The sequence below is a fragment of the Rhipicephalus microplus genome, chromosome X, assembly GCF_043290135.1.
Source record: "Rhipicephalus microplus isolate Deutch F79 chromosome X, USDA_Rmic, whole genome shotgun sequence".
In the NCBI taxonomy this organism is placed as follows: Eukaryota; Metazoa; Arthropoda; class Arachnida; order Ixodida; family Ixodidae; genus Rhipicephalus; species Rhipicephalus microplus.
Window position 1 is genome coordinate 252,135,309 of NC_134710.1, and position 13,245 is coordinate 252,148,553.

General features: G+C 45.6%; 1 protein-coding gene across 1 annotated transcript; it reads right to left on the minus strand.

Annotated features, from left to right (window-relative positions):
* Nucleotides 1–1,222: 1,222 nt before the first annotated feature.
* LOC142775217 (THAP domain-containing protein 6-like) lies at nucleotides 1,223–8,242 on the minus strand. Its single transcript, XM_075876571.1, has 3 exons — nucleotides 7,972–8,242; nucleotides 7,617–7,815; nucleotides 1,223–1,363 (listed from the first exon to the last, which is right to left on the minus strand). Exons 1-3 carry the CDS (start codon nucleotides 8,040–8,042, stop codon nucleotides 1,223–1,225), a joined length of 411 nt encoding a protein of 136 aa, XP_075732686.1. The 5' UTR covers nucleotides 8,043–8,242.
* Between the last annotated feature and the right edge of the window lie 5,003 nt (nucleotides 8,243–13,245).

Below are 13,245 nucleotides of genomic sequence, written 5' to 3' on the forward strand. Positions count from 1 at the left end.
CAAAATCACTGTGGAGGCGGGGGGGGGGGGGGCTTCCGAGACAGATTTCGGGCGGGAAAGCCCACTTATGGTGAGACCGCATGCGGTACGCCACTCGACTAATACATTATTATGGCATTTAGAGGGTGTTTTTAGAGACAGTACAGGAGTACGGTGAGCTTAGAGAGCTCCTTGTTAGAGAGAGAGAAATTTTTAATCAGTTGCCACCCCATCCTGTCACTGTACTTGAAAGAGAGGAAAGCTATGTCGCTTGAAGACATGCTCATATTGGCCGATCAATTTTTTGAAGCACAAGGTGGCACGATCTATACAGGGTCACAAAAGAAAGTCCCGAAGATATGAGAAAATCGGCACCCGAAGAAACGAAGCATGTACCGGAGAGTGTTACGCGATGATTTCTATTTAATCATGTGAGTCGTCGCGCTAACAGTTGCCGGACTAACTTCGCGCGTCGCAGTGTAACGAAATGTTTTAAATGTTGTCGGAATGGGCAAAAGGCAGACACGTGTCGTACCGAAGCAAGTAAACCCCACCAAGTAGCCTGTATGCATGCGCAACCGAAATATGACGATGAAGACGTCAGTGACATATTTGTGGAGCTGAAAAGCGGCAAGAGACTTCCTATTGTGGGTTCTGTCATGACAATGTGCCAAACAGGTGTAAGGACGGGAATGCCAAAGCTGCCTAGAAAAACTGCGAAAAGGAAGGTAAAAGCGTTAAAAGACACATAAAGCTCCACAGTTATCGTGCGGAAGAATTTAGGGCGTGACAGCGAGCTAACAGGCAAAACAAGGAAGGTTTGCATAGTTGTCAGTTCGGTTCGGATGCTTCCTGAAGGTGAGATATAGGTTTAGACACCTTACTTCAGTGAGAAATTTACTGCCCTGCGCATGACTACCCCCTGTACGACCTCATTATTTGTACGGTCGATAAAGCACCAGGGCCAATAATCCAGAAAGTTTGGGGGGAAACCCGAAGATGCAGCCCTCGTCAACGCAGCAACCACGAGATACAGCGGAGGAGAATGTCAACGCAGCAACCACGAGATACAGCGGAGGAGATACAGCGGAGGAGAAGTATTTCACCTGAGTGAAAGTTGGAGCTGTGGTGCAAAGAAAGGACAACATGGACGTCATCATCCTGGACGAGAAAACGTGCCGGGCAGTTGGAGCTGTAGCTAAACGACCTCAATCAACTAAGAGTGAAACGGTAAGTGAGTCAGTCAGCCAGGCTCAAGCCACGACGTGGGCATCCTGGCAAAGAACAAGAAATGACCAGTTGAATGTGATGACACTTTATCAGCGTCGAAAGTGTCAACAATGGCAGAGACGCCGTCCCAGATACTGTCACTGGAAAGGCCTCGCTAGAACAGAAAGAAAAATAAGAAGCAATCAAACGAGCACCGCTAGAAAAGGCGCAAGCGTCACATCAAACCACGGAGGAAGAATAGACAGGAAGGAAAACTTGGCTCCTTTCCGCGCCGTGATTGTGTCACCCCACGAAGCAGCGGATGGATTGATTGATTGATATGTAGGGTTTAACGTCCCAAAACCACCATATGAATTTGAGAGACGCCGTAGTGGAGGATTCCGGAAATTTTGACCACTTGGGGTTCTTTAACGTGCGCCCAAATCTGAACACACGGGCCTACAACATTTCCGTCTATATTGGAGATGCATTCGCTGCAGCCCGGCTTCAATCCCGCGATCTGCAGGGTGGCGGATGGATGAATAAATGGATTGATACGGTTGTACCCTTTAGATTGGACGGCGACTAACACCACCTAGCTGTAATACTTAGTGAACCAAAAACTACAATTGAGTTTTTTCACCTTTTAAACTGTGAATTTGAAGACTGGTAGTTTGCAGTTTATTGATTGATATGTGGGGTTTAACTTCCCGAAACCACCATATGGTTATGACAGATACTGTAGTGGACGGCTCCGGAAATTTTGACTACCTGGGTTTTTTCAACACGCTCCCAAATCTGAGCACGTGGGCCTACAATGTTTCCACCTCAATGGGAAATGCAGCCGCCACAGCCGGGATTCAATCCTGCGACCTGCGGGTCAGCAGCTGAGTACCTTGAGTACCAGCAGCTGAGTACCAGCAGCTGAGCGGCGGGGCTGGTACTTTGCAGTGAAAGATTTAGTTTTCACTCGTGCTTTTATTTTAGCTACCAACTATATGACCTCCTTCTAGTTAATTCTACCAGCTTAAAGTCTATTTTGCCCTCCCTGTCCCTTGAACCCCAGTGCTTGAAAAATTTCGCACCATCATCCTGAACTATAGGGTGAAGTCCTTTACAGAACATTATAAGTGTTCGAGAGTTTCCTCCTCCTCTCTACATGCACTGCTTACCGTGTCTACTCGTTCGTATTTCGCCCGATAAGTCTTGGTTCGCAATACTCCCGTGCTGGTATCAAAGAGTAGAGAACTACCCCGAGAACTATCATAGATCCTTTTCTTGGCGATTTCCTGCTCAAATCAAATGTCGTGACAGCACCACCTACAGAATCGCAGCCAAACTGCCGCACCGGAGCAACAGACGTGAGAAGCGTAGAGCCCGCTCTTGTCGTCTTTTTGCACGCTTACTCTCGCTCTTCAGTGTAATAGAGCATAGCTTAGATACGCTCGCTAAACGAGAGGGAAAATTGCAACGACGAGTTCACGCTAAGTTAGCGAGAGCGCCTTGGCAAAGAGAACATACCGCGATAGTTTCCCGAAGCTGTCCAGAAGCACTCAACAGATTTGCTTGCACTCCTTCACCTTCGCATGGGAGGGAAGAAACACTAGTTGTGGGAACGTGGCATACAATATGCGCTAATAAGAAAACATGCAGGGGGACCTTTTCGCATATAGAAATATTTAAAAGTTGAAACAAAAAACAGAAAAAAAACATTTTTAATCTGTCTGCTCTTTTCCGAAGATTCTATTATGTTGGAACTTCCCGAGAACCTATCGTTCATGCCAAGCTGCAACAACCAAACACGGAAAACTGAAAACCATGCTTCTTTCGTGATCTAGCATACCTTGAAGCACTTGAAGTTTATAAATGGTTAAAATATTCGCCGACTACTTCTCACTCGTGAACAGTTTCCTCTAGGCTCCCGCGTGGAGCTGCTTTTATGGGTAATCTTTGCAATATTGCAACCAGTTCTTGGCTTCAATTCTAGGCACGAGTAAGTAAAGCTTCCACTCAATATTTTAAGGTGCCGCTTCAGCGAGTCACAAGATGTTTGGCTGCTCACGGATGTCTGTAAATTCAAACTTAGTGTAGTGTCGCGGCTGTCAACCATTCCGCTGCGAAACCTCTTTATATAGCCCTCGCCCAATATTGTTGTTCTTGGTCAGACGGAGCTTTCAAAATTTGATTTTTTTTTGACGCAGAATTGATTCACAGCTCGAAGCAGTCACCACTGTTCTGTTCAAATGAACTGCCGTCTGCTCAATTGTGCTTCATCAATATCTTTCTTTTGCGCGCAGTAGTTGTGTATGACACTGTTATATTGAAAAACGAGCAAAACATATTCTCAAGCTACACAATGAGTGATTTTAAGCACGCGCCTATAGCTACAATTACAGATGGTCTGTTTTTTGTGTGTGATTATACCAATTCATTCCTTTGGATGTCCGAAGAGCATCTGATTTAACATATACAAATAAAAATGCTGACAGTAAGACGCTGTACATGCTTCGTTTTGTTTTGGCAAAACGCGCCGGTGAACAACTTTAATAGCTGTATCCAGCAGCATAATGGAGTCAGTGAGAGGCTGGTGTCGCAGACAACACTCGGGTGCTTCGGATACCGCGGGCGCGTGCTCTCTCCTCCCGTGGCGGAAAACGAAGAGTTCTGTTCGTCACTGCAAGGATCACTACACCAAGGAGGTTTAAAAAAAAACTTCTGGAGTGGAGGTCCCCTATTCACGCCTACGCAAGCGGGTGAAGCCGGGGAAACCGGTTGGCGGCCATCTTGCTCCAGGCAAGAGAGAGCGCAGATAACGTATCCAGCGTGCTTCCGTGGCGGCTTTTTTGAATGAAACGGGGCACTTAGTGTAATTAAATTCACTCGCATTTTTTTTCTTCGTGTTAGATAAACAAGATCTGTACAAAGCCGTCAGTTACGATATTACACGTGAGCCGTACGCGATTACGTATTAGCGAATATGCATTACAACAGTTAGCTGCTGTAAGTGTGGATTCGCTTGCCATTCTCGAAATGAGGCTCACGGTGGAAGCAACACAGGGGTATATAAGTTTTTATTCATTCAAGGCTTTATACAATTTCCAAAAGCACATACAATAAAACAGAAACAATTCACACAAATACGGCCTGATTCCCAAAACGCAGGTTATATCAGGCAACTCTATAACAACACACTAAAATTGCAAAAAATATAGAATATACCAGCTGCTCCGCTTTCTTCAACGCTGGTTCTCATCTGTACCTTACAGATTTTTAAATATAATAGTCCTTGTCAGCTGGGTTCGTACCGCACTGCGCCAGTTCTTGCGGTTGATTTCTTTGGAAATGTGGTGAAGCCTGATTGTTATATACAGGTTGGCAATCTTTTTCGCCAAAACGTAGATGTGATTGTCGAGTGGATCGCAGTCCAACAAATGAGGCTCTAACTCAGAAAATAATGCTTGTTCAAACACCTCCGTTAACACCTCTACCATGAGGCGATCACTGTTTGCATGCAACGATTTTAGGTCCTTACATTGAACCTGTAGGGCACGAAGCCCTTTCTCCACAGTGTGGCAGATCTTCAAGACGTCTTTCGATGGCGCCACCAGACCACCATTTGTTTTCACAGCTGTTAGTGGTGGCAGCTCACTAGAGAGCAGTGCAGAGCAGCATTCATCGCAAGATGTGCCACCATAGACTTTCCGTGCCACAAATCCTGCTATATATGGCACTACTGCGCCGACAACAGGCGAAAGGCTTGTGGGGAAGTCCACTCGCTGGGTGCAATCGTTATCATCGTCGGGTGGCTGCAACAGTGATGATCGTCTTAATGACGCCAGAGACGTTGGTGACTCAACAAGGCTTACGTCACTTGAGGGACAGAGAACAGTCACAATATCCCGAGAACAGTTTCCAGCCTCTGATGATGCGACCTCTGTTCTAATAAGAAGACGCTTGTAGGCAGCTATAAACTGGCAGGCAGTGGGGTTGTTGTTATAGCCGCCCTTTCCTCTTACGCAACCAAAAAATGTTTCCAGGTGGTCTTGAGACATTTCGTGGATGAGCAAGTACTGCAGCTTCCCTGTTGCCACAAGCCTATCGAAGAGTGCTGTGACACTGCGCATACAGATCAGGAGTCCCACAAATCCGGTTTTCTTGAGGCTCTCGATCACTGGTTTTTCTTTTGCGTCCTTGAGTTTTGTTATGTACAATTCAGCCTTCTCAAAAAAGGTCCTCATGGACGCCTCATTTGCCTTTCGCAGAGCTGCCTTGTACGACCTGCCAAACGGGTTTCTTGAGTTGAGGACATCAAAAAAATATTCCGCCATATCCACGAAGTGAATGATGATGAGTGGGCGAAGCTCCGGAGGTAAACCTGGTAAACCATGAATCCTCTGTACATTTTGCCCACTCGATTTTATTACATCGCTCCCCCTAGCGTACGTCACCGCACTAAATCGAACGATTGCCTTCAACCAATGACACGCGCCATATGTGACATCATTCCTATTTTATAAGATCTCGCGTCTTTCATCAACTACAAGTACCGCTTTCTAGTTTATAACATCTTGCATCTTTTTATCATTAGCTACAAGTACCACCATATAGTAAACACTACAAGAACTATACGAGACGTGGCTACATACAGGAGACGGTACCGCCATCTAGTGAACACTGCAAGAACTAAACTAGAGGTGGTTACATACAGGGGACGGTACCGCCATCTAGTGAACACTGCAAGAACTAAACTAGAGGTGGCTACATACAGGCTACAGGGGACGCACAGCCCACGCCCCAAGGAGCTTCGCCCCTAAAAGACGGTCAAAAATTCGTATGAATTCAGCCGTAGCATGTGCGCCTTTGAATTGCGGAAGCTTTAACGTGGACTCGCAAAAGTCGAGTGCGTCTGCCACAGATGAACTGAGCGTTTGCACGGCAAGGCGAACTTTCATCTTTTGTTTTGCCCACTCAATATGAGCTCTTGTCAGCCTGTTCCCTAAGTGTAGTCCCTCATCCCGTTGCAACTTCTCGAGTTCTTCAATAAAGGACCACCTGACTTTTGATCCATTCAGGTCAACAAGGTGGTCTACAGACCCTGGGCAGTTTCGGATAAGCTTTAGCATGTGACATGCATCTAGAATTACAGACACCTTGTTTGGAGAATCTGTTTGTTCTGTTGAACTGTTAAAGCTTGTGTCAAATTTAGGGGAGCTGTACTTGAGATCAGCCCCTAGGCACCGAGCCATAGTGAAGTTCGAGGTGGCACCATCAAATGTTAATGATGCTACTTCAACATCTATTGACGGGAGTCTCGACAGACATTCTTGTGTTAGTGCAGCTCTTTCAGATCCAGAAAGAGACTCGATGAAGAAATACCCCAGAGGTATTTTTAGTCGCATATTCATGCCGACCAGCATAAAAACGCAAAAATTTGTTGCTTCGGGCAGGCTATCATCGAAGATACCGGTTCCAAGATCGATGTAGCCTACCACTTTCTTCCCAACAAGCTCAACATGTTTTTTGATGGCCATGTCATCCATCATGAGTGCTGCGATCAGGGGCTTGTCCTGGCTTTTGGCTAAATTTTTAATAAAATCAAAAGCCTCAGAGGTAAAACCCGGATCGCCATTTACAGATTTGTACCACTCACGCAACGTACGTTACGAAGGCAAAGCGTTGTTAAATTTCGACCGCACATACTCATACGCTGCCGCAGAGTAGTAGTGCAGAGTGAGTGCGAATGCACGTAGCTCTGGGGGGTACATCTTGTTTGTTTTTTCATGGGCTCGGACAAGAAGCTGTTGAATTTCAGGCGAGAAAGTTGCTTCAAAGACCTCAAGGCCTTTTTCTGACAAAAGTTTCCTCTCTTTTAGCTCCTTGATCAAATTTTCTGACGCATCACACCGCTTGCTTAGCCTTCTTTTGGATTGCTGCAGTGTCTTAACTTTCTTCTTTAGTTGGAGAACCTCTTGTGCAGACTCCTCTGCCTTGGAACGGTACCAATCCTTCGCCGGCGAAGAAGGCTCAGATGGCATTTCAACCGCTGCCTCAGCACTGACGACAGGTGACAGCGCAGTCCGACACTTAGGGGCCTCTCGCTTTCTTTTCGCTTGCAAGAAAAAAAAATCAGTTATGCTCCAAAGTTCAGAAGCCGGGTAGAATGGTCCCACCCACTGCTTAGACTGACTAGAAACGGGATTACTACCTCGGGGATCTTTTTAAAGTTTCGGTGCGGAAGTTTAGCGTGCCCGTATTTATGCACGCACAGTGAAAAAAAAAGTTGGACAAGTAAGTGTACGTGACGTGCACTTTGTCAGAGAGTGGTGTGATTTTGAACAGCACGTAGGAAACGAAAAACTGTGCCTACACATTCGGAAATCTATAGCCTATTTACCGTAACAAAAATGTACATTCGTGATGGTACTCACTGGTTTCTGGAGATGCGCAGGGAACGCAGGAAAAATGGTAGGAATGCTCCCTGGTCGCAGTCTGGTCGTTTGGCCCATCCTGTCAAAGCAGTTGGCTTCAAAGTGCTCCGAGCAGAGAACGTCCGCATTCTTAGGCTCCCGGCCATCCCTCCGAACAGCACGCTGCCATGCGTCACGCAGCGTCTTGTCTTTCGGAAACCTGCGGTACCACACGCACAAAATAGGTTATTCAACTTCTACTCGCCAGCTGAAAAATGCTAATGAAAGTAAGTTTTCAGCTGAAACGGCGCTTCTCGAATGAGGTAGCGCGCCGAAGGAGACAAGCGATTGAAAGCGCTTTTTCCCGCGTACTTACACGTGAAAAGTGATTCCTGGCTTCTGCTTCGCACGATTAGTGCAGCCGAAGGCGACACACGAGCTCACCATAACGTCCGGAATCGTGTCAACTTCCTTTAGAACTGCACAAAATCCGCACAGAACAAAAGAACGAGGGACAAACGCGACAACTGTTGTTTAGTGGCGCGAACGGCGGGGGCCCAAACGACCGACGGCACGTTTTTTGCCTGGAGCAACATGGCGGCCGTCGGCGTCACCAGAGGGCAGGCGCTTCCACTCCAGAAGTTTTTTTTTTTAACCTTCTTGCACTACACGCACGTTTACCGACCTCCTCTCCCAGGGTGACGTTATCGCGGAGCGTGCTTACGCTGGCGCCGACCCGAAGTTTCCCCTACTGTATTTCTTGCTCCGTGCATGAAACATACAGGATAGGTGTTGAAGTTAAACGGGAATGTGTTTGGCAGTGTGGAACCTCAATACGTTGTGTTTTTATCGTATGTCGTGTATGTGAGTGAGCCAGACCCCTGTAATCACAAACGCCTCTCCACTTGAATTTCGTCCTTCACTTAACAGCGTTAAGCACTGCGCCGCCACTCGACTAAAAAGGACGGTGCGCTTTTCGAGAATCACTGCAGACTATCTATGATATACAGTGACCTGCTCTGCGTAGAGACGGCGCTCGCATCTGCTTTCTCATGGCAATGTGAAATGTTGAGTGTAGGGACGTTCTCAAATACCAGGGTGTCTGTTGCGGTGACGTGAAATGACCGCTATGACTGTACAAGTGTTGTAAAAGCAGACCCTTGTACGTTAGCATTGTCTAAAATGTGTGATGAAGTGTTGTATTCACGTGCACCTAGTTATATTTATGTGTTGTGAAATTTAATTCCAATGTGAGTTGTATTGAGTGTTCCATTGTAAATATTGCGCGCCATGAGCAAAGAACTCAGTCAGGGACTCTGCGTGTAGAAGTTTTGTAATGTAGCTGTATGTTCGTGCTCATCTTTGTGATTTTGAATATTATGAGATATTATTCTTAATGTGGGGAACAGTGTCACAAAAAAACGCTTTAAAAAGCACGCGTTTCCAAATTCCAAGCGTTACGTGAAATTGAGTGGCCCATCAGACGCGATAGAAGCCGCCGTAAAGAAGAAACAAGCATCAAAAGACGCCCACGCGTGCCGCTTCTACCCCTCGGAAGTACCGTAGCCTCGCCTACCAACGTGATCGCATCTAACACCAAGGTAACTGTAGAAACTTCTGGAAGGAAAGGGGCGTGGTGCTTCAGAGTTGCGTCACGTTACGAGAGAGCCCTATCCACAGCCTTAGCTGTGCGGCGCGCCGACCAAACGCATATAAATTTGGGGAACCCGGAATTTAGTGCATATAAACCAGCAGCGGAGGGAGCCGCAGGAGGATATGAAGAGGTTTTCCACCTGTGGGAAAAGGCTTGTCCTACAAGCAAGAGATAAGTCTGTGTTTACCATCCGTAGGTGAAGACGTGTTCTGCAGTCGCAGCACGTGAGTGGCCGACGTGTTACTGGTGAAAAACTTTTGTTATTGAAGTGCGAACATTTGACTACGCGAATGTTCTTTGAAAAAAAACCCTCGGGCACAATAGAACGACAACCGTGGTTGTCGGGCCAGTATACATTGGTGCAAACTTTGGTTCAACATTCGCGCTGGTCTTTGAGTGAGTGTTTCCTTGAAGAGAAGCATTGAAGCTTTTTCCAAGAATAATGGACTGAGTTTGTGGAACATTTTCGTCTGTAATTTCTTGGTTAGTTAATGAATGAGATTGTGTTGTGGCGCGTTTTGTTTGTGCCCATTGTTTTGACTGTATCTTGTCGGGTTGTGTAGCCCATTGTTTTGAGTATTTTGTGATTGGCGCAATATTGTATGAGATTACGCCCCGCCGCGGAGGTCTAGTGGCTAAGGTACTCGGCTGCTGACCCGCAGGTCGCGGGTTCAAATCCCGGCTGCAGCGGCTGCATTTCCGATGGAGGCGGAAATGTTGTAGGCCCGTGTGCTCAGATATGGGTGCACGGTAAAGAACCCCAGGTGGTCGAAATTTCCGGAGCCCTCCACTACGGCGTCTCTCATAATCATATGGTGGTTTTGGGACATTAAACCTCACATATCAATCAATCAATTGTATGAGATTAGTGCCAAGTGTACATGCTTGTATGTTGATTGTTCTGCCATTTTTGAGAATATATTTGTTCTGTTTTATACTCTCGGCTCTGTCTCGTTTTTTGGACTACAGCTGGCGTCTGCTGGCGCACTAAAAGGGTCTCATTCTAAATTGTCTGTGCTTTCGTGGCTTGATTCGTAGGGCCAACACTTGCATCCTTGGAAACATCCCGGCGACTGCCTGCCTGGTTAACGGGACTTGTGACAGCGGGATATTCGCTTTGCATTGCTGAGTCAAGTGAATTTAAGTACGTTGATCGATGTTTATGCTTCAGCTGTTATATATTCGGTTATATAATTTTTATGACACGGCAAATTGAAAAAGGGCATTGTTTTTGGCAAAACATCTTTGGAGGCTCGTTTGCTCTGACAGTGACACCGCTACTGTATAGTCTGACGCGCTGCTGTGGCCGCCAATATATTGCGCATGCGGCCTCTTTGCGGTAATGAAAGGCGAAGCTAATGTGATTGCACACAAGAAAAAAAAGCTTTGGATGTTGGCACGTTCGGTAAATGGTACCACGTGTTGATTTCACCATTGGAGCAACCACTCAAGTTATATTTAGGGGGGGGGATATTTCAGCACGAAAATTGAAGATAGTGGCCCCTTCGACATGCATTTCAGAAACCAGAGATAATTTTTGGTGTTGTCGTATTGCGATGAGACAGCGCTGGTCACAGGGCACAGACTCTTGTTAATGTTGATACATCATAAATGAAGTGAAACGATTTCGAGAAAGTATGAAACAATGTAAATTTTCTTACGCGAGTAGTTCATCATCGTGGTGATCATGCCTATATTTATTGTAAATCATAGTAAAAATTGAGCCAAGATTTAGGTTAGGGTGAGCCATTGCTATAGACAGTTTCAGTGTTTACAAACAAATAGGCTTGCGTTGAACGGCCTACCCCTACACACTTCCACTGCGGCACTTCCGTTAGTGTTTTTTTCAATTGTTCTGGTTGTGTTTTCGTGGTGTGTTTGAGTTTTGCTGCTCTAATATATATGGTGAATTCCTTGAAATGGGTTTGGAGCAACGTTTAGCGGCTACATGAAGTGGCTCAACGTAAGGCACGGCAGGTAAAGGCATGGCCACTGCTGCAAGTAAGTATATAACCTCTGGATAAAACTCTTATTTGTGTACCTGTGTCCCACCGGGCACTTTTTAAACAGATCAGTGGCGATCAGAATTCCTCGCGATCCGAAGTGGTCGGGTGACTGTGAAAGTGTAAAATATATTGATGTCATGACGTCAACTGCAGCTGCAGATTTACGCAAAACATTATGGTTTATTTACGAGTGAGCTATTCATGAATCAAACTTTTAAGTTGAACTTAGCTAAACTAACAGTTTGTGTTCACACGCAAAAGATAAATTAGCTAGATTGCGGTGATGTTCATTAGCGGCAGAAAGCCAGGCGATGAATCATTTGCACAGATGAGAGCCCACTCACCGGCGTCGATTTAAAAAAAATCAAAATGCAATGACAACGAAACCTGGACACCACGACGTACTTTATGCGGTGATGCTTGTTAAGCGCGGCTATGCTTTGTGTCCCATGTTGTTTCGAACAGTACACTATATTTATATCACTCAAACTATAAAATACACACCTTTGCGATAGATTTTCAGTGTTAGCTTTCACGTTTTGCTACCGATTTCAGGCGTCAGTATAATTATTTGTCACGGGTTGAAGATGACAGTGGCTGGTGTGTACCCGTTAACTGGGGGCCTTCGACTAGTCTATTGCGTCGAGTATCGCCTCTGTGCCAGTAGTCCACGATGAGTTTTGCATTGCCTTTGATGAAGCATGGCCGCTGGATGGAGTTAGAAAAAGAAATCTACACACTTTTAGTAGGAATTCGGTTTTCTCGCATGATCTCTGCAATGCAGGCGCTCTGTCTATCGTCATCAGGTGGAAAACGGAACGTTTCGACTAGAGTATAAAATTAATTCAAGCATGCAGACAGCACTCCGGCTTGACACAGCTGTGGTCGAGTTGGCGGCGCTTCATCGGCATAATTGTATCCGTATCAAACGTCGAAAACTAGCAGCCAAAGTCAGCAACAAACGCTACTACCACGACCAAACAAGCTAAACCGGAAGTTTCCAGGGGTGGTTTTTCGGTGAACGCATAATGTTGCCAAAGACCGGGAGGCACTGGCGAAGCCGCCTATACATATATATCAGAACAATGCCAAAACAATACCAAAATAAGTGGTAAGCCGTCGCCTCTCCTGCATAACATTGTCTGCTTTAGTTTTTCTGTGGCAGATTAACATGAGGTTCAGCCTTTGTACAAGACTGCACTTTTAGAGTTGTTTTGCAGTTTCACGGTTCCACGCTTGTACTCGTCAGTTATCTGGCAATCAATGGCAAGTGCAGCTTTTTTGTTATTTCAAGAATTATTGTTGACTGCAATTAAGAGCAGGTTGGCAAACTCAATCATGAGTTGACTCGCTCGGATTCACCCAGACTCAGATCAAACAGCGAGTCTAAGTAAGCCCGGCTGAGTAACAGTTTAGTGATTTAGTTTCAGTGAGCCCGGTTCAATAAAATCATCGTGAATTTGAGTCCGATTGAGTGCGACTCGGAAGAAGTTTATTGAATTTGATTCCGAATGAGTCCCAAGCACAATGTACATTTCTTGAGTCAGTCTGAGTGAGTGAAACTTGATTTGGCGACAAATTCTTCTATCTACTCATCTTTACTATTACTATCAGCCTTACGTGAGTTCACTTTTATACTCACGTCTACTCACACTTAATTCAAAGCAGTATCGTTCATACACCATTTCAATATTTTGTTGATCAGAGGCGTGAATTACTTAGGCGGTTGATTCAACCTCGTTGCCGCTTACTCTTCCAGGAAAGTTCTTGATAAATATATCTTATGTTGTCATGGCTTCTAAGATAAGATATCTTGTTTTAAACCACTCATAACTCGTACTTGGAGGTACTATATTATGTTGTTGATTGATTGATATGTAGGGTTTAACGTCTCAAAACCACCATATGATTATGACAGACGCCGTAGTGGAGGGCTCCGGACATTTCGACCACCTGGGGTTCTTTAACCTGCAACCAAATCTGAGCAGAC